Here is a 25,917-nt window from a genome sequence, read left to right on the forward strand (position 1 = left end):
CAGCTCTGCAGGAGACCAGTGAACAGAAATTAAGTAATTAGTCACATCCATTCATATGACTTACATTTAGCCTAATGGTTTTCGCTACCCCGTTTTTTTTTGTGTGTCTCCAGCACTCTTGCTATTCATAGGAGCTGATGTAAACTTTAGCGTACAGTTCATTACATTGTTCAAGAGCTCAATCAGCCCCACTGAAAAAAAAAACTTAAACCCATTCTTTGCTGGTTTGAATAGACCTTTAAAATCAGGAAACTAACCAGCCTTACTGGGAGACCTGGTATAAACAGCAAACCATGTTAGGCTGGTTGAAACTCTTGTTATATATATATATATATATATGGCTTTTAAAACCACAATCTCTCCATCTACACACACATGTTGAAATTGGTGGTTTACGAGGATTCTCCATAGACATAATGATTTTATACTGTACAAACTATATATTCTATCCCTTAACCCTAACCCTCACAGAAAACTTTCAGCATTTTTACATTTTTCAAAAAACATTGTTTAGGATGTTTTTAAGCCTTTTGGTGACACTTGAGATGTCCTCATAAACCATGTTTATAGCATAATTACATGTGTATAATCTAGAATAGTGCTAGTGAACAGTCCTTGTAAATCATATATACCTGAACACACACTTTCAGCATTATAAATTATTACAATATGTATCCTTAAGTTATGGGTTCAACTGCTCCCACTGTAACAGAGTGCCATGGTAACGCATGACTCCTTTGAGACTGTGTATGGTGGATTTGCTCATCTCTCTGAGCTTAATTGTGAATCCCCACAGTTTCTTCGGGGTACTGCAATAATCTTTAAACTCTCAGTAGAGCTCTTGACAAAGTCTCTGCAGGCTAATCTGTGGTACACTGTACTGTACATGTGAATCAAAATAAACACCCTGACAATTTGAAACACACCTTACATTTAACACAATATTATATACACTACCTGTTGAAAAGGTATCAATGTGCATGTTTTTGTGGTGTAAACGGTGTAAACTTGATTACACTGGTATTATGAAGACGACACTGGGACAGGGATTTTCAGAAAAAGAGGCTTTTTCAGTTTTGCTTTGAAAGGTTCATTAGACAGCATGTGTGAATGTGCTCCCAGCAGATGCTAATTTCAGTTTAATTGGTCTGGCATGTGCAGCCAATTAAAGATGTTTTGCTACTAGAAATAAGTCTTTAATTGGCAGGACACACCTGAGACAGAAGATCTGTGGTAAGATTATGCCGAGCTCAGCATCAAAAACTTTTTATTTTAAAGGACTGGTTCACCTAAAAAACATTTTCTCATACTCATGTCTTTAGAAACCCGTACGACATTCTTTCGCTCTAAGCTATTGTTTATGGACCATTTCAAGGACGTAAACAATAACAAAGAAATTGGAACGTCATTGCGTATATCTTGCCCTGAATTATTTCCGGTAACAGCATTTTTATAACCCAGAACTGTCAAAATAAAATGACTAGCACATACTTTTAGAGTCTAGCTAAAACAGAACAAACAAGATATGTGCAAAACTGAAAAATAAACAATGAAGTGTCATTACTGGATCCTTAAATAAGACTCGGAGTCAATACATTTCCTCAAAGAACATCAAAGGTTTACCTGAAGTGACTTATGCAGACTTATGTTGTTGATGAGCGCTAGGCTGGAGAAGCGATGAAATTCTATCGTAGTTTCGATTTTACAATTATTTCCTCAGCAGCAAGTTCAGGAATATTGGATCGGTCCTATGCAGCATTTAACGCTGTAAGCGTGGGACTTGCAGACAATGTGAGGTTTTTATTTATTATATAAAAAAGCGTTACTTATGTCTCTTTCTTCTGCGGTAGCATTTGTACTTCTCCAGCTACTCTAAGAACTTGGCAGTACAATATTGTAGATTATAGTTGACTTTTGTGAGACAAATTACTTATGTCCTCATTTGTAAGTCACTTTGTAAAAAAGTGTCTGCTAAAATGACTACATGTAAATGTAAATTACTTGCGCAGCTTTATTCTTTATAATGGGAGTGCTTTTTATGCACTTTTAGAGCATGTATTTCTTTTAGAGAAATACTCTTGACTAAACTCTGCCTATCAAACTTACTTTTAGTTGGCAAAAATGTTGTTCACCCACCAGTGATTAGAGGTGTGCTACAGTTGTTAGTACTACTGCACGTATCCAGCCGTCTCACTTCACGGCTGGTTCATCCTCCGTGAGCGAGACTCGAGTGACGCGTTTTTGTTTCGGCGCTCATATTTACTAATGACACCGTTTTGCACTTTTTGGTAAAGATTTGAAATATTATTTAAACACTCTTTGTACCTCCAACAACACCAAAGCATTGAAAACCATTGCACTATGTAATGGATATAAAATATATCTGTAACATTGTGTACTATGTATACCTGACTTGTTTCTAATAAAAGAAAAACGTCAATAAATAAATAAATGACACCGTGGACTCAGCGGTCTGTAGAAAATAAAAAATAATCAGGATATTATAGAAAATAACCAAAATCAATTAAAAAATATTTAAGCCTACAATACCTGAAATTTGCATATACAAACACAAATGAACTAACAAAAAAACAGTATTGTTTTGCCTGTTTATGTATAGGGATGTATGGGCTTTACTGCGTTAACCGATCACGGTTCGTTGATAAACATAAACAAATGCACATGACATGACTGCCGTTTCTGTTGACGCAACAATTTACCTCATTCCGATTTGCATGTCCACAACAATTGACGAGACCCGACTGACTGTGGAGTTTGAGAATTTATTAGAAGGATTTATTAGCCAGGAGAAGGTGTGGCATACAGTAGTATCAGCATATTTGTGCAGATGTTAAATTTATGTTTCAGTTTACAGTATACCTTCATGTCGTGCAATATAGTCTATATAACACGTATATAGTGTTATTTATATATATATATATATATATATATATATATATATATATATATATATATATATATATATATATATATATATATATATATATATATATAAACACTATATATATATATATATATATATATATATATATATATATATATATATATATATATATATATATATATATATATATATATATATATAAAACACTATATATATATATATATATATATATATAAAACACTATATATATAGTCTATATAACAATATAGTCTATATAACACAATATAGTCTATATAACACATTTGTTATATTAATCAAATACCCCCTCTCTGAAAATTACATTATGGCCTTATTAAAGAAAATGTTTGGTGTAGGAACCCAAATATAACTTTATTTATGCAGAGCCGCAGCATGCGTCTCACAGAAGAGACGCGGTCAATGTGAAAGCCCAACCTAACCGCGCTGCGCTCACACCCCGATCACGCCCTGATCACGGAGGATTTGTGCACTCGGCACTGCAGTTGTTCATGCGTCCATTTGTGATGGTTCGTTGGCATCCAGGGAGCACCCAGCCACCGAACAACATAGTCCACATTTTAATGATAACATTCTATTACAATTGTATTAACGTTAGTAGCATTAATTGTGTTAAAATCACAATAAAGGAAGCGCCTCCTGCTGTTGTTTGATAACTTTCAAAATGTTCAAGAGACAAAGACGTCACTTACTTAAACTAACAAACATTCCTTGAAATGGTCTATAAGTGAATAATTTTCTGCTAATAACGATTTTATGTCTTTAGGAGACTTATAACATTGCGTACGAGTCAGATGGACTACTTATTTGATGCTTTTGTGGTGCTTTTTTTGTCCACATTGATTGAATGGAAGAGAGCAGCTTGACATTTTGCTAAACTTTGCCTCAATGTTCCACGGGAGAAAGAAAGCCATACATGTATGGTGCAACATGAGGATGAGTGCATGGCAGTATTTTCATTTTTGGGTAAACTATCTCTAAACCAGCCAGAACATTTTTAACGAGGACTCTTGATTTGCACACACTCACGTTCAGCAGCGGTTGATCTTATGGAATCAGTGCAGGAATGGCACTTGAAGGTTAAAGGTTTATTTTGTGTCTCTGGCGCCAGGCTTCTGTGGAATGTAATGGGAGAGATAAGTGTATCATTGATTTTTGGCATCTCAATTGAGCAGAGACAACTGTACTTCTCTTTGATTAAAGACACATTTATCTAATTCTATTCAATTGCAGTTTTCTTCTCCTCTATCACTCAGTCTCTCTGTCAATTCAGAAAATGAGAGACAATTAAAGAATGAGTTCTCTAAAGTTTATTTTAGATTGTTCTTTACAATGTTGCATTCACTGTGTTTTTTGATTTTGTATTCGGTTGAGAGTTTAAGGACAGAGATTATGGTCTTTTATAGTGGTGGGGATTTAATTGTTCCCAGTCAGTCAAGTCTTTTGAGTCCTTTCACTAAAAAGATTAACTCAACTTAATGCTGCAGCCTGCAGATTACATGTTTATGCTAGGACATGGAAACAAATAAGTGTCTTATGTGTAATATGTGTGGGCGGCTGTGGCTCAGTTGGTAGAGCGGGTCGGCCACTAATCGCAGAGTGGTTCGAATCCTGGCCCACATGTCTCCACATGCCGAAGTGCCCTTGGGCAAGACACTGAACCCCAAGTTGCTCCCAATGGCAGGCTAGCACCTTGCATGGCAGCTCTGCCACCATTGGTGTATGAATGTGTGAATGGGTGAATGAGTCAACAGTGTAAAGCGCTTTGAATACCGATAAGGTTAAAAAGGCCCTATAAAAGTGCAAACCACTTACCATTTAATATGAGTCATTGAATCATTTGTTCAACTGATTCATTAAAAAATAAGGGAATAATAAGGGAACGTAAAAAATAAGGGAAGGATTTGTTCATTAAAAAAACACAGATTTATTTGCGAACACAGCACTACATTATTACTTATTAATAATGAACGACATCCACAGTGTTCTGAGTCACATCACACATCACCGTGTATGGTCTTAATTTCTTGCAAATGAAAACTTTTTAAACCTGTGAAATAATAAGACAAAGTGCCTGCTGAAAGATTTGTAGAAGATAAAAAATTCCCTCATGTTGTTCCAAACCCATATGATTTCCTTCCATTGAACATAAAAGGAGATGTTTGGCAGAATGTTCAAGCTACTCTTTCCGTTCAACAAAAGTGGATGGTGATTTTTACTATCAAGCTCCAAAAAGAGCAATTTGCTGACACATTTGTTCATTATGTGTCCGTCATTCTGTCTTTGTGTTAGGAACAGACCAAAATGTAAGTGTTTATTCACTGAATATCTTCTTTCTGCCTTCGCTCTTGTGCGTGTCCACCTCAAGGCGAGTGAGAATGAGATTTTAAGAGCTACAGCTGTGGAATTAACCTTTTAAAAAAGGGTGCAATAATACATTTCCAATACAGTATTGAAATTCTACTGCTCAAGTCAGTGCCTGTCCCCAGCAATGGTAACATGATGACCATTTTTCAGCAGATTTTCAGTTTCAGACATTCAAACTATAAACTCGTTATAGAACAGTGCCTGCCTCTTTTTCTTTAAAGAGATTATAAATTAAAATGCAGCTTCACCCTGCTGTGAGATGAAACATTTGATAGACACTAATTAAAAGCACTCCGATCTCATGCTGACTCTCTTCTCTGTGAAATATCTTTGTAATTTTCCCATTGCCTTTTCTCTGATGTTTTCTGTCTTCTATTTTTCTGTCTCAGGTAAAGGGGACGTGTTTGGTGATGTGTTTTGGAAGGAGACGACTCTGGCCCACTCTTGCGCGAATGTTCGGGCGTTAACATACTGTGATCTTCACATCATAAAGAGGGAAGCCCTTCTGAAGGTGCTGGACTTCTACACTGCATTTGCCAACTCCTTCTCCCGAAACCTTATTCTCACCTGCAACCTGCGCAAAAGGGTGAGAAGCATAAGCACACATTTTACACACTCTCTCATTTGGTCTTGTTCACTATTAATTGCATACAAAGTTAATTGCATACATCTGCACAATAACTCAAAGTTCTCAAAAATGTGCAAAATGAATCTTGCTTTACACTGAAATCTCCTGTAAGTTCCTTTGTTAGTTCTTTATTGTTTGTTCTATACCTTTTCAGAGTTTAAAGTGGTGTATTTTGATTATTTCAAAGAGAATCCCCATGTGAAGTAGATCAGACCTGTTTTCAGAGCTACAGATCTCCAGCTTCAGTCATGCAGGCTCCTTTGTGTGGCAATAACCCTCTAAATGCATCTTAAACTCTAAACTCAGCTCTGACTGGATATAAGCCACATTTACCCCGATTTTATTAGCTTCAGTACAGGGTATAAAGATGTGTCCTGGCCATCAGGGGAGATTATGAGAAGAATTGGGTCAGTAGTGTGATAGAAGGAAAGTGGCTGAATCCATGAACAAAATGAGAAAAAACAAAAATACTTTGAGTATATATCCTGGAGCTATGACCCCATTTTCACAATTTCCCTCTCTCTTTCTTCCTCTCTCTTCTCTCATGTTCAATACTTTCAACCCAGCTCCTTTTTTTGCTAACTTCTTTCCTTCTCCACTCTCATTTCTGTTATCATTTGACTAGAATCTCTTGATTTTGTCCTTATTTTCTCTGTCTCTCTTTTCTAAACAATTACTGTATCTCACACACAAATACACTTATTCTTGGGGCCTGGGTAGCTCAGCGTGTAAAGACGCTGACTACCACCCCTGGAGTCGTGAGTTCGAATCCAGGGTGTGCTGAGTGACTCCAGCTAGGTCTCCTAAGCAACCAAATTGGCTTGATTGCTAGGGTGGGTAGAGTCACATTGGGTTAAGCTCCTCTTGGTTGCTATAATGTGGTTTGCTCTCGGTGGGGCGCGTGTTGAGTTGTGCGTGGATGCCGCGGAGAATAGCGTGAAGCCTCCACACACGCTATGTCTCCGTGGTAGCGCGCTCTACATGCCACATTATAAAATGTGCGGATTGACAGATGTGGAGGCAACTGAGATTCATCCTCCGCCACCCGGATTGAGGCAAGTCACTATGCCACCATGAAGACTAGAGCGCATTGGGAAAGGGGCATTCCAAATTGGGGAGAAAAAGTGGAGGAAAAAAAGAATACAACATTTATTTAAATGGAAATAGCTATTTGTAACATTTGGAAATGTATCCAGGTATTGAATGATAATATTAAGCAAACTGTTATCAACTCAATCTACATGACAACTGAATAAAATAAGGCAAAAATAAACATTTCACTCAGTGTTTAACGAGAGATATGGTTGATTCAAACACTAAAAGTGGCTGTTCTGTATATGTATTATTGTAGTACAGTTGTAATAATAAAGTAGGGTTAGGGTCTTAAAGGGTTAGTTCTCCCCAAAATGAAAATGATCCCATAATTGACTCACCCTCAAGCCATCTTAGGTGTATATGACTAAACTCTACAATGTTTTAAACATCAGGACAAAATAGTCAATGTTGTAAACATCAAAACTAACTTTGGCAATTGTTTTAAATATCAAGACTAAAATCAGCAATGTTTTAATCATCAGGACAGATTTTTCTTGGCCTTTTCACCACAGTATTGACAGTATAGGGAGAACATGTAGAACATGTAGAAGAGGGTTGAATGGATTTAGGAAATGGCATGAGCCAGAATTTAACTTGCATCACCTGGATGATCACCAACACTAAGACTCTGTTTACACCTTGTATTAAAGGGCACCTATCTTTGGTGTCCCCAGAATGTGTCTGTGATGTTTCAGCTCAAAATACCCCACAGATTATTTATTATACCATGTTGAAAATGCCAATTTTTGGGTGGAAATAAAAACTGACCCCCCCCCTCGTATCCAGAATAGGGCGGAGTTTTGACATCATTAGACATCATAAGCAATATGACTGATAGCGAAAATAGTGGTGTTATCCCTATATGTTTCAACAAGTGTCTGACACTGATGAGGGAGAGACTCAGTAGTAACAACTTTGAAAATGAACCAGGAAGTTTCTGAATGGTTGTTTGTTTTTTTCAGCAGTTTTGCAACGATGGATGAGCAACACACACACACACACACACACACACACACACACACTGTTACAGAATTTGCTATGCGCTATAATGAAACAACACACACAAACAGTGTCCGTCGGCAGTTTACTTCAACAGTCATGGGCAGGGCCTGTACAATGTGACGTAATTTTGTACAGAATCTGCGAATGGCTTCTTCTGAGACAGTGCTCATGATTAATGGGGATTTAAAAAAAAAGGACTGGGTGGATTTTTATCATTATAGGGTGGTTGTGTACACACTGCCAACACACATTTATGTTCAAACACCATGTAAAAGTGAATTTTGTATAATAGGTCCCCTTTAAGATGCATCTCAGGTGATCCAATCACATGTGGTCAGGTGAGACACATCGCTGTTTACACCTGGTTGCTAAAATCCGTCTCCTGTGACCACTTGTGTTCGGATTACAGGGGGAGGGTCTCTGTTTAATGGCGACAAACATCAATCTCTATGTCAGAGCATTTCTGAAAAAAATAAAAAGATTTTTCTCATGTATCTATGTATAAATAATAATAATAATAATAATAATAGTTCATAGTGAATTAATTTCTCTTCTATGTCAAAAGAAAGTACACCCTTGTTTCCTATGTTGGAGTTTTACTTTGGTGTCTGTGGCTTTCAGCTAAATTAAAGATTTAGATTTCAAGCTTATATCTGCCCTCTAATGGAAGACAGAGAGTGAGTGGTAAGGATGACATCACTCTGAAATACAGAAGAGGTACAGAGAGATTGTCTTGTTGGTATATGATCGGTCATAATCGGTTTTCATTTGCTTGGATCCAAAACAACAAAAAATTTAAGAACACACAACAATAGTGCATCATCCTAGGGACACAGTAACATGGGAAATGATGCAATACAAAGTTCCAGTTGTGAAAACTACCAAAGTAGAGGCAGTACAGAGATGTAGCTGAGGTGAGAGATGTTTTTAGAAAGTTTCTGGAATATTCTCACAGTTAATAAAGATTTGTGCGTTGTGTTGTTAGAGGGATAAATAGAGGTGTGTGTGTGTGTGTGTGTGTGTGTGTGTGTGTGTGTGTGTGTGTTTTGGTTAATCAGCCAAAGTCTGTCAGACAGCTTGTGGGCCTTGAGGCAAACTTACTCTGGGGTGATTTAGACACACATGCTTCTACCAGAAGGCTTTTGCATAAATGATGTGACCCTGAATGAGACCCTGTCCCGTGTCTGGCAGCAGCCAATGCCTAACTTACAAACTTCTTTCAGTTGAGATAAAATAAATGTGTTTGTGTGTGTACACTAAACTACTAATATAACACCACATTAAAGGAACAGTTGATATAAAAAGGAAAATTTGTTCATCATTTACTCACCTTCATGTCATTTCGTCCCTGTAGCTTTTTTCATACGACAGTGGGAGATGATACAAATGCACCATAAAAAGTTGTCCATGCGACTTGTGCACTACAGTACTTTCCAGGTTTTCTGAAGCCATTCAAAAGCATTGTGTGAAGAACAGACCAAAATGTAGGCTTTTATTCACTGATAATCTTCCCTTCTGCCCGAGCTCTCAATTCTCACTGGTGCTCAACTAATGGCATTTTGCATTGTTCTGTTTTATTGCAACATGATCACATGAAAAACTGTGTAATGTTCAGAATTTGCTTATTCACAATAAAATATATATTTTTTTAAACTTTTGATGGCTAGGTTTAGGGTTTAGGTTTGGGTTTTGGTGCCATTTTGTAAACATTTCACTTGGAAACTGGAGCTCACATGAGCATAACCACCTTATTCTTCTGCTGTTAAACATACTGTAGCCTCAAAGAATATGTCAGCATATATGAAACAAAATTACTTATGAGGAAACTGAAGTGAGGGATGAGGTCCTTTTGTTATAGAAATGACTGTCGTAACTGTAGTATCTTGGCAGAAATTGTCGTCACTGTGCAGAAACAATAGCAAATTTCGTAAGTGCCGAGTTATTTCCACAAGGAATCTGATGTCTTCTCAGGCTGAGAGATTCGGACAGGTTTAAAATTATTTTGCTAAAGAAAACAATTGAACCGAAGATTGAATCTCAGATCTCATCACCGTGTGTGTCTGTATGTGACTGAATTAGTACTCTGTCTGGGGGTGTGTTCAGTGCATGACTGCGTCAGATGCACATGTGTGTGACTGCAGGTGACAGGCTGGATTACCTAAACAGCCCTAATGTGTCACCTAATCACCCACTGAAACTGACACATTCTCCCTAAGGGTGTATGTTTTCGGGGAGCAAGCTTTGCTTAAATTACAGTGGGGGCAATGGCAAGGTTTAGCGAGAAGAGTAAAGAAGAGAAGAGTGAAACAGCAAAACCAAGAAACATATCAGAGCAGTCCAAATCTGAGGTGACACACTGATATTGCCAAAGTATCAATACACAAAGAAACTGACACTGTGGCAGAAAATTAAACAAAATAAAAATACAGTGCCAGTAATAATAATAATTAAAAAAAAACAATTCATAAAATACAGTTAAGCTAGAAGTATAACATATGAAACATTCAGCAAGATATGAATGGATATTGAGACCCTAATCTCTCTCTATTTATTTCCATTCCAGTTCTTTAGTGGTACGATTGTTTTGCTGACAATATTGCCAAAACATTAATTCACAAAGAAGCTGTGACAGTAATGTTAATAAAAGAGTATTAACCATGTAAAATAAAATCTAAGAAAAGGAACGTTCAAGAATATATTAATAGACATTAAAAAGTTTCTCGCTTTCGTTTGTTTTCCCTCTCATCATCCCTTTCTTCATCTCCGTTTGATCTGTTTAGTGGTCTGATTAAAGATGTTTTTACATTTATTCTCTGTTGTGCAGATGCTCTGTAGAGTACTGAGACACTGTACACATATATAAGTTCATGCGCTGTATATGGTAAATGGTTAGAAAGAAGTTTCAAAAAAATGAATCTAACAGATAAAGATGAAATGCTTACATTAGCTCCACTCAGGTAGGTGCTCCCCAAGAGCCAAAGAAAATTAGTCTTATCTAATCATGAATACACACAGAGAGAGAGAGAGAGAGAGAGAGAGAGAGAGAGAGAGTCCACACACAGGACTATGGGCTGAAGTTGAGGCTCCCTTGCCAATTTCCTAATGGCTTTTCTCTTGGGTGCTTCCAGAAGATTCTAGAAGAGGCCCTGCTTTTATTTGTTTACTGCCAATAATATGAGAAAGGGACTTAGAAAGATGTGTCAGCTGTACATTTGTGTGCGTGTGTGTGTGTGTGTGTGTGTGTGTGTGTGTGTGTGTGATATTTCTGATGCAGTAATATCAGGTACTGCAGCAATTTTTCCATCTGTGTGAAGAATCTTTCATTAAGATGGTGTAGACTATCTATTAGTGTATAATGAGGAGGAGGAAGTGTGTGTATGTGTGTGCGTGAGCGCACCTGTTCTCTTCCTAACTGTAACGTGACAGTAAGATGGTGTGCAGCATTTGTCAGTTTTGTTCTCAGCAGTGAATGTTCTGGACGCAATTGTGCCAATTACCTGCGGGATGGCACTGTGTGTGTGTGTGTGTGTGTGTTGTGTGTGTGTGTGTGTGTGTGTGTGTGTGTGTTAACAAGATATGGTATGTAATTGTGTTGCTAATACATTTCTGTGTCATTTTAAGTAACTCAATCTTTAATGCTACACTCACACACACACACACACACACACACACACACATACACACAAAACATTCAGACATGGTCACCACAGACAGATGGGTTTAGGACTACCAACATAGTCTCAAGATAGCTCATGACAAAACCATAACAAATCATACTGTTATCACTTAGTAAAAAAAAGGTACAGCTATTCCCATAGAGACCAACCGATCTTAAAACAGAATTTTAAATCTATACAATGCAGCCATTCCATCTTAGCTAGACTCCTGTTCAACACTTTATTTTAAGAAAATAATTTGTTAAGAAACAAATTTGGTTACTCATTCCATTTGCAGTGCAAATAACTGATTTATTAAATAACCTGTAATGCCCCTTTTCTCATTCCAAACCCTGATGTTTTCTTTCTTCCATGGTACATAAAATTTATTTCCCTTATCATATCATGGTTTAGGGTTTGGTAATGGGTTTGGGTTAGAGGTAAAATTTTTAGTGAAATCATAATAAAATATTTGTTGGTTTGTTTATTTTTCTCTATGGGTGTTAAAGTAATTTATATACCAGCTTGTACGATTTCTTACAATTTTGCCATTTCGTACTAATTATTACAACTTTGAGCACAACACACTTTGGGGAACGATGACATGAATCATATAAAGGGCCGTTAGTCTTTTACAACTTGCAAGTGATATCTCAACCGATCTTGTCTGTGTTACGTCCTGGGACATATTTATTTTTATTGTTGTTGTTTTGTATAGTTGTCACTGTCACTAGTTGTGGATATTGTTTAAGAATTGTGATTTGAGTTACTGTGGTGTGTATTTTCCCTGTGTTTTCTCCCTCTTTTTCCTAGTGTACACCTCCCACACTCTCTCTGGCAGGTAGCTGATTGCTCCCAGCTGAGCCTGCTCAATAATCAGGAGGGAGGCAGCTTAAAAGCAGAGGGGAATCTCACAGAGAGTGAGAACTTTTCCTTTAGAGAGTTCTTTAGAGCAGTGTTCTTTGTCCTGTCCCAGCTTAGTGTGCTGTATCTTATAGAGTGTATTATTGTACTGCGTAGTACTCTGTTGATTGAGCAGCTGGAAAGCTTAGTTGAAGCTTTCACAGTTATTATTACTTTAAGTCAAGTCAAGTCATATTTATTTGTATAGCGCCTTTCACAACACACATCATTTCAAAGCAGCTTTACAGATGATCAGGCATTGACAGAAGATAAAAACTGTAATATGTATGCATCATCATTGTGTAATTAGATAAAATACAATTGCGAATTGTGACTGTGGCAAAGAACGCAAAACTCCATAAGATGTTGGTTTATAGGAGAAAAATAACCTTGGGAGAATCCAGACTCACTGTGGGGGCCAGTTCCCCTCTGACTAACATCATGAATATAATGTCAATATTACTTATGTATAGTTAAAGTCATGGTTTAAAATTATTAAACTAAGCAAGTGTTAAGGGACAATGTTTCAACAAAGATTTTGTATGAACTGTAAGATTAATGAAAATGTCTTTGATGTCCATCCTGGATTATCTGCAGAAGTTCACATAGATGCAATTGTCCTTGTTAATTGGCTAACAAAGGCTTTTGTTGGATTATCCCATGGGAATTATCCCATGTCTTTAACTGTTGATGGTGACTCCAACTTTTAAGCTTGTTGTAGTCTAAACATGGTTTATTTATTGTTCAAACCAATGTTTAAACCTGTTGCACAGCTTAAACAATGTTCAATTGTCCATGTGTAACTTGTCTATGGAAGCTGTAGGGAGGTGGGAGACATTTCTGTTTGTACTACACCTTTTTCCACCTGTTTTTAGCCAGTCAGGGAGTTAGTCTGTTGTTTTTCTTTGAACAGTTTAGTTAAGGTTTTACTCACACTAGGCAGACCTCTCTTATGTATGTTGTTTTGGCTCTTACCCCTCCTGAAGTTGATGCTTCCTACTCAAGTTTTCCATACTTCTGTTTTCTGAGCCAAATAAATGTTTATAAATATCTTTATTGTCTGTGGTGCTGGGGCAGGGTACTGATCATCACTCTTAAAACCACAATCATGTTACTCCTCTAAAACCCCTAGATATAGCTTGTTGAGGATGTAACATCTGTCTTTTGGTTGCTATGACGAGAATTTTGATTGCTCCACTGAACACATTTTTTTTTTTTTTTAGCTCACATATGTAACATGACGACTGTTTTGTCTTATCAACCACAACATTCTCTCATTCTCTGGGCAGTTTAATGAAGTGTGGGCGATCACACATCAGTTTGCAAATTCCGCACTCTGAGATCAGAAGCGAAAGCTTAAAATTGCCTACAGAAGTCCTATCCATATTATAAAGGCTTTCTTTAATACTCCAAAATGAAGAAAGAAATGTATGCATATTGTTGTGATGTACATTGAGTGTGGTATTCCTTCATTGAAGGACATTCAGGTCAGCGGCCGCTGTTTCTTGTTGAGATACAGGGAGTTGCTAAAGGCCTTTATAGTAAATGTGAGTCGGTCCAGTTGAACATTTCAAACTGTGTCATTGCTTCAGATCCATAAAGAATGTTGAAGCCTAATTGGTCGGAAGACCCAGACAGAGGCTGGAGTTTATAGTGGTTTGTTCAATGTTTTCTTTCTTCTGGTACAATAAAACGATCAGTAACAATTTTTAATCAGTATTTTTCTCTTTGTTTCCAGTAAATAATATCTATAAATCCACAAAACAAGATAAACTGACTCGAAGCAATTGTTTTGTAAGATATAAAGACTTATTTTCAGAGAATAGATCATGAATTAATTTTTTCCCGTCCTGTTGGTCTTTTTTGCTGTTTTAATCATAAACCTCATAATATTTAGTTATATTTCTTTTTAACCCTCATATAGTTTTTGGGTTAAAATATTTGACCCCTTTTGAACTTTGCTTCTTTAAAAAAACATGGTTACCTTCATCTCAGTGGCATGAGGTTTGGTGACTTTTCCTACATTTGCTATCTGTACACACACCTGTCACGAACCCAGCTCCTCCGCTTCCTCGGGCGCGCACGCTTGCGCTCCGCTGGCGTGCTCGCGTCCCGCTCCCTCGCTCCGCCCCCCTGGGCTCGTACGCTCTTTTTCCTCCCACGAGCACTCACGCTCTTGGTGCTGTTGCGAGCTCTCGCTCTTGGTGCTGTTGCGAGCTCTCGCTCGTGGGCTATCTCCCTCCTCTGACTCACATGCCCGCTTCACGCCAGAACATTATGACCACTTTCACACACGCGCCTCCAATCTTCTGCACTCCCACACATTAGTTACACCTGCCACAGTCCCAATCCCCTGTTATTGTCTACACCTGCACCTTCCCCTATAAATACCCAGCACTTCCGTTTCACGGGTGTTGGTTATTGTGTATTTAGTTCCCTGTATTGTTGCCCTGCTAGTCTCGTCTAGTTTCGACCCTCCTCTTAGCTTGCCAACTCCCTATTCCTCTCGTTTCCCTGTCTTTGTTCCCGCTCGTCTCGTTTTGTTCATCGCCCTACTTGTTAACTGTTTTCCCGCATCTTCGACCCCCTTGTTATATCTTTGATTCCCCGGCTTCTGACCCAACGCTTCCCTCGACTACTCTCTCTGTATTTGCCCTGTGGTGTACTTTTGCCTGCACTGCTTTTAAATAATCATTAAAAGCAGTTTCATCCAACATTGTGACTGTCTCATCTTGTGTGTGTGTGTTCCGGGTTACAGAATAACCAACCTCACCATTGACAGTCACAATGCCCCGCGATCAGGATTCGCGCAGCTCACTCGAGCGGAGAAACACGTCACATTCGGCGCGCGGAGCTACTGTGTGGAGAGAGGACCACGCGCTCTCGGCCCGGGGGCAGCAGGTAGGCATAATGTCTGATTTATGTCACCCTGTTTTACCTGTGTCTGCCCCGAGCCCGTTTATGCATCTAGTGCATTTCTGAGCGCCGTGCACTCTTCGGGCGCTAACCTAGGGTTATTTATGCGAGGTAGCGGTTGTGTGGCTCTTAGCCCCGCCCTCGACATCATGGACCCAGCGGCCCAACTCATGGTTTTGCGTCAGGGGAGCCAAACCTTGGAGGCTTATGTCTCTGATTTTTGTGCCCTGGCCAGCCAGGTGAATTTTGATGAGGTGGTTCTGAAGGACATTTTTCAAGATGGACTGAATGAGCCAGCCTCATCATACATGCCTGGTGGTCGCTGCTCTCTCAACCTGGTTCAGTTTATTGACCTCGCCCTGCTGTGCGTTGGTTCCTCGTTTACTGTGGGGGAGGCAGATACTGAACCAGCGCTTTACACGGCCCCCAAGCCTTACACGGCCCCCGTCTTGAAGCCTACTACGGCCCCCGTCTTGAAGCCTACTACGGCCCCCGTCTTGAAGCCTTACACGGCCCCCGTCTTGAAGCCTGACACGGCCCCCGTCTTGAAGCCTTACACGGCCCCCGTCTTGAAGCCTGTCACGGTCCCAGTCCCTATGCCTGACACGGCCCCAGTTCCGGGGCCTGTCACGGCCACAGCCTCGAAGCCTGGCACGGCCAGCGAGTCAACGCCCATGCCTGCCACGGCCAACGAGCCAGCGCCCACGGCCAACGAGCCAGCGCCCACGGCCAACGAGCCAGCGCCCATGCCCGCCTCGGCCAACGAGCCAGCGCCCCTGTCTGCCACGGCCGGTGTGCCAGCGCACATGTCTGCCACGGTCAGCGAGCCAGGGCCTGTAGCCTCGACCGCCCCCATGGCCACGTCCCCTGTTGGCCGAAGACGTAAGAGAAGGAAGAGGGCCCCTTCTCCCCAGTCTCGTCTTGTGTTCAAGACCGCAGAGGGTCCCTCAGAGTCGTCCACGGCTCTGCAGACCTCTGCTCCGCCCTCAGAGTCTCCCACGGCTCTGCCGGGCTCTGCTCCGCCCCCAGAGTCTCCCACGGCTCTGCCGGGCTCTGCTCCGCCCCCAGAGTCTCCCACGGCTCTGCCGGGCTCTGCTCCGCCCCCAGAGTCTCCCACGGCTCTGTCGGGTTCTGCTCGCCCCTCTGAGCCCTCCCGGGCTCCGCCTCACGAGTCTCCAAGGGCCCCTCACGAGCCTCCCAGAGCTCTACCCCTCAAGTCCCTCAGGGCTCCACCCTTCAAGCCTCTCACGGCTTCGCCCCTCGAGTCTCTCAAGGCTCCATCCCTCGAGTCTTTCATGGCTCCACCCCTCAAGCCTCTCACGGCTTCGCCTCTCGAGTCTCTCAGGGCTCCATCCCTCGAGTCTCTCATGGCTCCACCCCTCAAGCCTCTCACGGCTTCGCCTCTCGAGTCTCTCAGGGCTCCATCCCTCGAGTCTTTCATGGCTCCACCCCTCAAGCCTCTCACGGCCGCCTCTCCGAGTCTCTCAGGGCTCCATCCCTCGAGTCTTTCATGGCTCCACCCCTCAAGCCTCTCACGGCTCGCCTCTCGAGTCTCTCAGGGCTCCTCCGCCTCTCAGGGCGTCCCCTCTCGAGTCTTTCATGGCTCCACCCCTCAAGCCTCTCACGGCTCGCCTCTCGAGTCTTTCATGGCTCCACCCCTCAAGCCTCTCACGGCTCGCCTCTCGAGTCTTTCAGGGCTCCACCCCTCGAGTCTTTCATGGCTCCACCCCTCAAGCCTCTCACGGCCGCCTCTCGAGTCTCTCAGGGCTCCTCCGCCTCAGGGCTCCCCTCGAGTCTTTCATGGCTCCTCTCCTCAAGCCTCTCACGGCTCCGCCTCTCGAGTCTCTCAGGGCTCCTCCCCTCTCAGGGCTCCGCCCCTCGAGTCTCTCAGGGCTCCTCCCCTCTCAAGCCTCTCAGGGCTCCCCCTCTCGAGTCTTTCAGGGCTCCTCCTCCTCTCAAGCCTCTCAGGGCTTCGTCTCTCGAGTCTTTCAAGGCTCCCCCTCAAGCCTCTCGAGCCTCCCAGGGCTCTGCCTCCCGAGCCTCCTATGGCTCTGCCTCCCGAGCCTCCTACGGCTCCCCTCCAGAGCCTCCTACGGCTCCACCTCCCGAGCCTCCCAGGGCTGGCCACTGAGGCCTCCCTCCGGCTCCTGCCTCCAGAGCCTCCTACGGCTCCACCTCCCGAGCCTCTCATGGCTCTGCTCCCAAAGACTCCAGAGCTTCCTAGGGCTCCGCCTCTCGAGCCTTCCACGGCTCCGCCACCCGAGCCTCCTACGGCTCCCCTCCAGAGCCTCCTACGGCTCCACCTCCCGAGCCTCCCAGGGCTCGGCCACTAGAGGCTCCTACGGCTCGCCTCCCGAGCCTCCTACGCTCCCCTCCAGAGCCTCCTACGGCTCCACCTCCCGAGCCTCCCAGGGCTCGGCCACTGAGCTCCTCGGCTCCGCCTCCCGAGCCTCCTACGGCTCCCCTCCAGAGCCTCCTACGGCTCCACCTCCCGAGCCTCTCATGGCTCTGCTCCCAAAGACTCCAGAGCCTTCTAGAGATTCGCCTCCCGAGCCTCCTACTGGCGCCACCTCCCACGGCGTCACCTCCCCGGCTCTGCCTCCAGAGCCTACCAGGGCTTCACTCCTGGAGCCTTCTACGGCGCCACCTCCCATGGCGTCACCTCCCTCGACTCTGCCTCCAGAACCTACCAGGGCTTCACTCCTGGAGCCTTCTACGGTGCCACCTCCCACGGCGTCACCTCCCTCGGCTCTGTCTCCAGAGCCTACCAGGGCTTCACTCCTGGAGCCTTCTACGGCGTCACCTCCCTCGGCTCTGCCTCCAGAGCCTTCCAGGGCTTCACCTCTGGAGCCTCCTACGGCGCCACCTCCATGGGCTCCACTTCCAGAGCCTTCCAGGCCTTCACCCCTAAAGCCCCCCTTGGCTCCACCTCCAGAGCCGTCCAGGCCTTCGCCCCTAAAGCCTCCTTCGGCTCCACTTCCAGAGCCTTCCAGGCCTTCGCCCCTAAAGCCTCCTTCGGCTCCACCTCCAGAGCCCACCAGGGCCTCGCCCCTGGAGTCCTCCACGACTCCGCCTTTCACGGCTCCGCCCCCTGAAACCTTTCCTCACTGGGTCTTGCCTGCTCCTCTTGTGACCGTTCCTCTCCCTGCCCCCTGGCCTCTTCCCTGGCCTCCTGACCTTGTCCGGTGGCCTCCTGACCCTCTACCTGTCCTGTGGCCTCTTCCCTGGCCTCCGGACCCTATTCCTGTCCGGTGGTCACCTTCCAGACCCCCGGACCCAGTCCCTGTCCTCCAGTCGCCTTCCAGGCCCCCTGACCTAGTCTCTGCCCTATGGCTGCCCCCTAGACCTCCCGACCACCCGCCTGTCCACTATGTTCCCCCTGACCTTGCCTTATACTGCCCATTGACCCCGATGGACTGTTTCATTCCCTTTGTGCCTTCTGCCCCCCGCGAGATCACACGCTCGTTCTGTTCCCCGCGAGATCACACGCTCGTTCTGTTCCCCGCGAGATCACACGCTCGTTCTGTTCCCCGCGAGATCACACGCTCGTTCTGTCCCCCGCGAGATCACACGCTCGTTCTGTCCCCCGCGAGATCACACGCTCGTTCTGTCCCCCGCGAGATCACACGCTCGTTCTGTCCCCCGCGAGATCACACGCTCGTTCTGTCCCCCGCGAGCTCACACTCTCGTTCTGTCCCCCGCGAGCTCACACTCTCGTTCTGTCCCCCGCGAGCTCACACGCTCGTTCTGTTCCCCGCGAGTTCCCCACGAGCTCACACGCTCGTTCTGTCCCCTCGCGCTCCTCGCAGCCGAGCGCGGCCGTCAGGAGCCGTCCTATTCAGAGGGGGGAGTACTGTCACGAACCCAGCTCCTCCGCTTCCTCGGGCGCGCACGCTTGCGCTCCGCTGGCGTGCTCGCGTCCCGCTCCTCGCTCCGCCCCTGGGCTCGTACGCTCTTTTTCCTCCCACGAGCACTCACGCTCTTGGTGCTGTTGCGAGCTCTCGCTCGTGGGCTATCTCCCTCCTCTGACTCACATGCCCGCTTCACGCCAGAACATTATGACCACTTTCACACACGCGCCTCCAATCTTCTGCACTCCCACACATTAGTTACACCTGCCACAGTCCCAATCCCCTGTTATTGTCTACACCTGCACCTTCCCTATAAATACCCAGCACTTCCGTTTCACGGGTGTTGGTTATTGTGTGTTTAGTTTCCTGTGCTTTGCCCTGCTAGTCCCGTCTAGTTCTGCCCCCGCTAGTCTCATCTAGTTTCGTTCTCGTTACCTCTTAGCTTGCCAACTCCCTATTCTTCTCGTTCCCTGTCATTGTTCCCGCTCGTCTCGTTTTGTTCATCGCCCTACTTGTTAACTGTTTTCCCGTCTTCGACCCCCTTGTTATATCTTTGATTCCCCGGCTTCTGACCCAACGCTTCCCTCGACTACTCTCTCTGTATTTGCCCTGTGGTGTACTTTTGCCTGCACTGCTTTTAATAATCATTAAAAGCAGTTTTCATCCAACATTGTGACTGTCTCATCTTGTGTGTGTGTGACCGGGTTACAACACCAAAAAAATTGGGCTGGATTGTGGTGGGGTAAATTACTTGAACTACATGTAGGAAATGATTGGGAGAGATATTTATTTATTTTTCAAATGAAATCAATAAATCAGCCACAATGCAGAACACACACCGAAATTAAGGGGTGATTCCATAGCACATCCCCAATGCACATGCGCACACACACACACTCATGCACAGGAATAAATTGTTGAGACTATAACAAAGAGCACTTTTTATAGAATTAATCAAATTAAATCAACCACAATGCAGAACACACACAGAAATGAAGGGGTGAGGCCAGGGGTTAAATTGGGCCTGTATGGTCTAGAGCAGCATATATATCTTTGATTCCAAAAATAAATAAATATATATATATATATATATGTGTGTGTGTGTGTGTGTGTGTGTGGTAATCAACAGCATGCCACACAAGATGCTGTTCATACATCTCAACTTTGAACATTGAATCTGAAACATTCCTTTCAGTGTTCAGTCTTTTGTCTGTATGTACAAATTAATCTATATTTACCGGTTTTCATGTATTTTTCAGCCTGGTACGGTATCATATGGTGAATGTTTATACAATATGCCTTCTGGCAATGCTAATTTCCCTGCTATTATTGCCATATTCATCCCACACATCTGAATATGCATATTAATAATTAGCATAGTGTTCTCTCTGCAAGAGGGTAATCTCACTGGCAGGTACCCTTTTTTGTAGCACATAATGTTATTGTTGTATGTTTCATGTTTGTGTGTGTAGTGCCTCTCTCCCCTAATCACTCACATGCTCTTGATTCTTTAATTGCTCAGTTTATATCCACTTACAGCATCATAAAAGAGATTCTGACTTAATTTGAACCTTTCTATAAGGACCATTGTCACAGTAATGTGAGTGATAGAGGTCAGTGGAAAATAAGAGAGAGAGGAGAAAGAGAAAACACGGAGAGAGGGGAGTTGTCAGTTTTGCATCATGTCTGTAAAGCTGTATCTATAATGCGCTTTTCTCTCTTAAGCCTAATTTGTACAATAGAAAAAGGCTAACTTTTTTCTCCTAAACAAACTGAAGCACCCTAGGAGAACTAATCATATATTTATACTATGCTCAGTGACATTTTAAAATTAGCTGAAGAAAGTAAAAAGAATATGATGTCCGAGTCATGTGACGCTATATGGGTGGAAGCACTTTGCTACAATTATCTTTTCAATCAATAATACTCTGTGAGATCTGATTTAGTTTTGATTGTTAAACTGCGTTGGAAGTGTAGGATGACGAAGAATTCGAAATCGTTGTCCTGTGGGGACATTAAAAAGCATTTACGGTCGCACGCGCCTGATTTCTTTCAAGAGCATTATGGGTTCTAGTTAGGAATGACAGCGCACCTCAGGATGTAGGTCAGGATATTTCTAACATTTATGCAGCACTAACGAAAATCTTGACCGACATGGAGGGCCTTGCGGAAATATGCCCAGCGATCACATCTATGGAGGCGAAACTTTCCAACCTGATCACAAGAATGGACGAGGCTGAAAAGCGAATGAAGTCTCTGGAAGCAGCCGGAAAATAGCTGCAGACTAAATATTGCTGATGTGGTCTGAGAGGGTTTTTTGTTTGGTTGGTTGTCCACTGTCTCTCTACTCATTTCTTTTTTTTATTTTACTTTATTCACTTATTGTTGAGTTTATTTGTTTATTTTGTGGGTTTGATGTTGTTAGTTATTGGGGCCTATTTCATTGAAAACTCTTAGGTGTAGTTCAATTGTATGGTTTATGTATAAAAAAAAATGTATAAAAAAAAACAGACTGAAGTAATCTTGTAGGAATGGTGTTGTGGAAAATGTCTTGTGCGTGCATAGCCAGTCGGATTTCCATGGATTATACCTTTTCTGTTCTGTGGGTTCTTACGGATTTTATGGTTACATCAGTGTTGAATTGTGGTCTATATAATTTAGCCTTGGGTAAACCATTTTTATTTGCATGTCAATATGTCACACTTGACTATATGTTAAATGTTTCCCTCCACATGGAATGTTAATGGGCTGGGGCTCCCTATAAAAGGAAGGAAGGTTGTATATTTTCTTATGCATACATTTTTTATATATATATATATATATAGTTTTCCTTCAAGAAACACACCTTCACAGGAAGCTGAATAACTTGGTAGAGCATGGAGTTGGCATTTGTTTTGCAGGTCTGGTTCGAGTAAGAGCAGGGGAGTCATCACATTGATAAGTAAGCATTTACAATTTGAACGTCTCAAACAGATCAAAGATAATTTAGGAAGCGTCATTATTCTTTTGGGTGAAATACAGAGGCAAAATGTTCTTTTGGCTAATATTTATGCAATCAACACTGATGATCAGAACTTATTTATAGATCTTGAAGTGAAGATACAAGCAGCTGGTATTCTCCATGCTATGGTTTTGGGCTATTAAAGCCTTGCCAACAGGTAAATCTCTGGGGCCAGGTGGTTTTGCCACAGAATGTTTTTGATCTTATGTCACAGAACTGGCTCCACTTATGTTTGAAGTTTACATAGAGACATTAAAGAAAGGTGAACTACTGCCAACCATGACGCAAGCCCTGATCAGTCTCATTCTTAAAAAAGATAAAGACCCAAATTAATGTAAAAGTTATCGTCCAATTTTGCTGATCCAGTTAGGTGTAAAAAATATTGTCTAAAATTCTGGCTATTCAATTAAGCAGAGTAATAACATCTCTTATACACATAGATCAAGTGGGGTTTATTCATGGTCGTAGGTCCTCTGATAATATTAGATGTTTTATAAATATTATGTAGTCAGTGGTGAATGATCAGACCCTGATTGCTGCCATCTCACTTGATGCTGAGAAGGTATTTAATAGACTATGCCTAGTCTCCATAGAATTATTAATTCTTTCTCCAATTTTTCATGATACATGGTTAATTGGTCTACTGTAAATTGGAAGCTCTTGCTTCTGACAGCATATTTCCCATATTTCCCATATTTCCCTAACTTGACATTCAATGGCCCAAAGAAGGCATTAGGTATTTAGACAATTTATTTCCAGAAAATTTGAGAGATTTAGTCAGAGCCAATTTTGACCCATTAATGAGAAGGTTTTTGTGTGATGTTGATAGGTGGGCTTCACTACATTTTACATTTACATTTATGCATTTGGCAGACGCTTTTATCCAAAGTGACTTACAGTGCACTTATTACAGGGACAATCCCCCCGGAGCAACCTGGAGTTAAGTGCCTTGCTCAAGGACACAATGGTGGTGGCTGTGGGGCTCGAACCAGCGAACTTCTGATTACCAGTTTACCAGTTATGTGCATTAGACCACTACACCACCACCATTTGTCTATGGCTGGGAAGGTGATTGTTAAAAAAATAATTAATTAATTGTATCCCCAAATGTAATTATTTACTCCACTCTCCCTCTAAAAGTTCCTCTTTTTTTATTTTAAACAATTTGATAGAATATCTACGTATTTATTTGGAATGGTAAACGACCTCAGAAAGCCTCCCCAAAGTTTGTTTTATTACTATGCTTTAAACCTTAGTCATTTGACCCATTGGTCTCTTTCACCTGTGAGCCCATTCCTGGTACAACATTGAACAAGCTGTCCTTGCATAAATTTCACCATTGCAAAGTCTCACTAGTAAATTGCCTAGTGAAGCAAAATTGCATCCCATTATTTCACACTTACACTCAGTATGGGCAAAGGTTTTCCATATGTTCAATTTTGATACTTACCTAAATGTTTCCTCAAGTATATGGCTGAACCCCAAATGATCAAGAATGGTTGGAGAGGGGTGTTGCTACACTTGGTGACCTTTATGAAAATGGAGATTTGAGATAGTTTGAAAATATAAAACAGCAATTTGGGATCTCTGTCTCAAGTTTTCAGGTATTTAAAGTTGCTTAAATTTACTTTGTACTACATTTGTTGGTAGTACTCAACCCTCTAAAGCTGCAGACACTATTTGTATGGTGCTCACAGCCTTTGGAAAGGGACATGAAACATCAGTGTATTATTTCTCATTGATTCAGAGTATTGGTGATGTGGCCTTAACAGATCTTAAGAGGTTATGGGAAAGAGATGTGAACTTGGTATTGGAGGATGGGGAGTGAGAAAGAATTAAAAACAATATTAAAACTATGTCTAGGGATATGCCTTAAGTTTAAAATTTTGTATAGTTATACTTGACTCCCTCTATATTGTTAAGGCTTGATTTAAAAGACACCTACCTGCTGACAATGTCAGTTGGAGGATGGAGACATAGCCCATGCTCTGTGGTTCTGCGTTAAGATTCAAGAATTATGGTTAAGAGTCCAGAATTGTATCTGTGAGGTTTTAGATACTCAAATTTCATTCTGCCCCAGACTATGTGTATTGGGTGATGCGGCGGTTATTAAAGTAGGTGACCGATATACAAAAAGCTGTGTCCAAACTAGTGTAATGATTGGCAGACAAATAATTATTTGAGGATGGAAGTCAATTGGCGCTCCTTAATTTCAAGAATGGTTCACCGAATTGGGCATGGTGGCGGCATTCAAAAGGATGTCATATAAACAGCTTGGCAGAATAGATGCATATGGTAAGAAATGGGACAATTACATTACTTTTCTGGAAGGCTCTCGTGAGGACCATGTGGTCTTTTTGTGTTTAAATGTGTATACTCAGGCTTGGAGCACGGTAATGTTTGTTGGGGTTGGAGACTTGGAGGGTGATAGGGAATAAATGGTTATGGGGATAATGGTTGACTCTGTGCATGTGTGTTTTGCTTTGATATGTATTGTGTTTAAGAAAAATCACAATACAAAACAATTGGACATCACATTCTCTGAGAAAAAAGACTGTGATGTCCAAACTACACACAATTAGTTTAACTTGGGCTGTCGATTTAACGTGTTAATTCAGTGCGATTAATTTGAACAAATCATCAACTGTGTTTGAGCCGAGCTCTCCTATGCCAAGAATTTCATGAATTAAATAAAGCCAAACTACCACCTTCATCAGCGCATATAATCATATTTCTTTAGGATTATGCATACAGTATAAGTTAGCCTTTAGACAGAACTTATCTAAGGCCAAACAGAACATGCAAGCCTAGGCTTCAATTTCTGGCTTGAAGGGGTCAGAAGGAACAGGTTCTAATGAGCTTTTATCAGCCAATGTTATTAGAGAACAACTCAAATGCCAGCTGGGTCCCTCCCTGATTGGAACTCATTAAATAATTTCAGTTTGTTTTGTGTGAATAACTCTATATATAAAAAGCTGTAGCAAGAATGTAACTGTGTGTGTTTGTGCATGATTTTGACCAAAGCTTCATTTTTTTAAGTCTTTCTCTCATCCTAGTTTAAGGGAATATTCTGTGATCAATACAAGTTAAGCTCAGTCAACAGCATTTGTGTCATAATGTTCAGTTAGCACAACAAAATTATTTCTACATGCCTTTTAAAAAAGCAAAAATTGGTGCCTGGGTAGCTCAGCAAGTAAAGACGCTGACTACCACACCTTGAGTCGCAAGTTCGAATCCAGGGCATGCTGAGTGAATCCAGTCAGGCTTCCTAAACAACCAATTGGCCTGGTTGCTAGGGTAGGTAGAGTCACATTGGGTTAACCTCCTCATGGTCGCTATAATGTGGTTCTTGCTCTTGGTGGGGTGCGTGGTGAGTTGTGCGTGTATGCCGTGGAGAATAGCGTGAGCCTCCACATGTGCTAGGTCTCCGCACTAACATGCTCAACAAGCCACGTGATAAGATGCGCAGATTGACGCTCTCAGACGCGGAACCAACTGAGATTCGTCCTCTGCCACCTGGATTGAGGCGAGTCACTACGCCACCACAAGGACCTAGA

At 42.3% G+C, this 25,917-nt stretch overlaps 1 protein-coding gene across 1 annotated transcript in view; it reads left to right on the forward strand.

Moving 5' to 3' along the window:
* The window catches only part of kcnh5b (potassium voltage-gated channel, subfamily H (eag-related), member 5b), a 51,073-nt gene that overhangs the window by 20,816 nt on the left and 4,340 nt on the right, over positions 1-25,917 (forward strand). Inside the window, exon 10 of the mRNA XM_052090145.1 lies at positions 5,698-5,894. Within this exon, the coding sequence (XP_051946105.1) occupies positions 5,698-5,894 (197 nt within the window). The remainder of the gene's footprint in view (positions 1-5,697; positions 5,895-25,917) is intronic.

This window comes from Xyrauchen texanus, chromosome 24, assembly GCF_025860055.1.
Source record: "Xyrauchen texanus isolate HMW12.3.18 chromosome 24, RBS_HiC_50CHRs, whole genome shotgun sequence".
In the NCBI taxonomy this organism is placed as follows: domain Eukaryota; kingdom Metazoa; phylum Chordata; class Actinopteri; order Cypriniformes; family Catostomidae; genus Xyrauchen; species Xyrauchen texanus.